At 72.5% G+C, this 346-nt stretch overlaps 1 protein-coding gene across 1 annotated transcript in view; it reads left to right on the top strand.

Moving 5' to 3' along the window:
- Positions 1–346, top strand: part of CYP1B1 (cytochrome P450 family 1 subfamily B member 1) — a 6,578-nt gene that overhangs the window by 1,507 nt on the left and 4,725 nt on the right. The window contains 2 exon segments of the mRNA XM_027773009.1: positions 7–344; position 346. The exon segment at position 346 is cut by the window's right edge and continues 518 nt beyond it. Of these exon segments, the coding sequence (XP_027628810.1) occupies positions 7–344; position 346 (339 nt within the window).

Raw genomic sequence — 346 nt, 5'->3', positions numbered from 1 at the left:
CCCGGCCCCTGCGCGTGGCCGCTGATCGGAAACGTGGCGGCAGTGGGCCAGGCGGCGCACCTTTCCTTCGCTCGCCTGGCGCGGCGTTACGGAGAAGTCTTCCAGATCCGCCTGGGCAGCTGCCCGGTGGTGGTGCTGAACGGCGAGCGCGCCATCCACCAGGCCCTCGTGCAGCAGGGCGCCACCTTCGCGGGCCGGCCTGCCTTCCCCTCCTTCCGCGTGGTGTCAGGAGGCCGCAGCGTGGCTTTCGGCCCCTACTCCGAGTACTGGAAGGTGCAGCGGCGCGCGGCGCATGGCACGATGCTGGCCTTCTCCACGCGCCAGCCGCGCAGTCGCCGAGGCCTGG

Source organism: Tupaia chinensis, unplaced genomic scaffold, assembly GCF_000334495.1.
Source record: "Tupaia chinensis unplaced genomic scaffold, TupChi_1.0 Scaffold000317_1, whole genome shotgun sequence".
Taxonomy (NCBI): Eukaryota; Metazoa; Chordata; class Mammalia; order Scandentia; family Tupaiidae; genus Tupaia; species Tupaia belangeri.
This window is presented reverse-complemented; position numbering and strand designations above follow the sequence as displayed.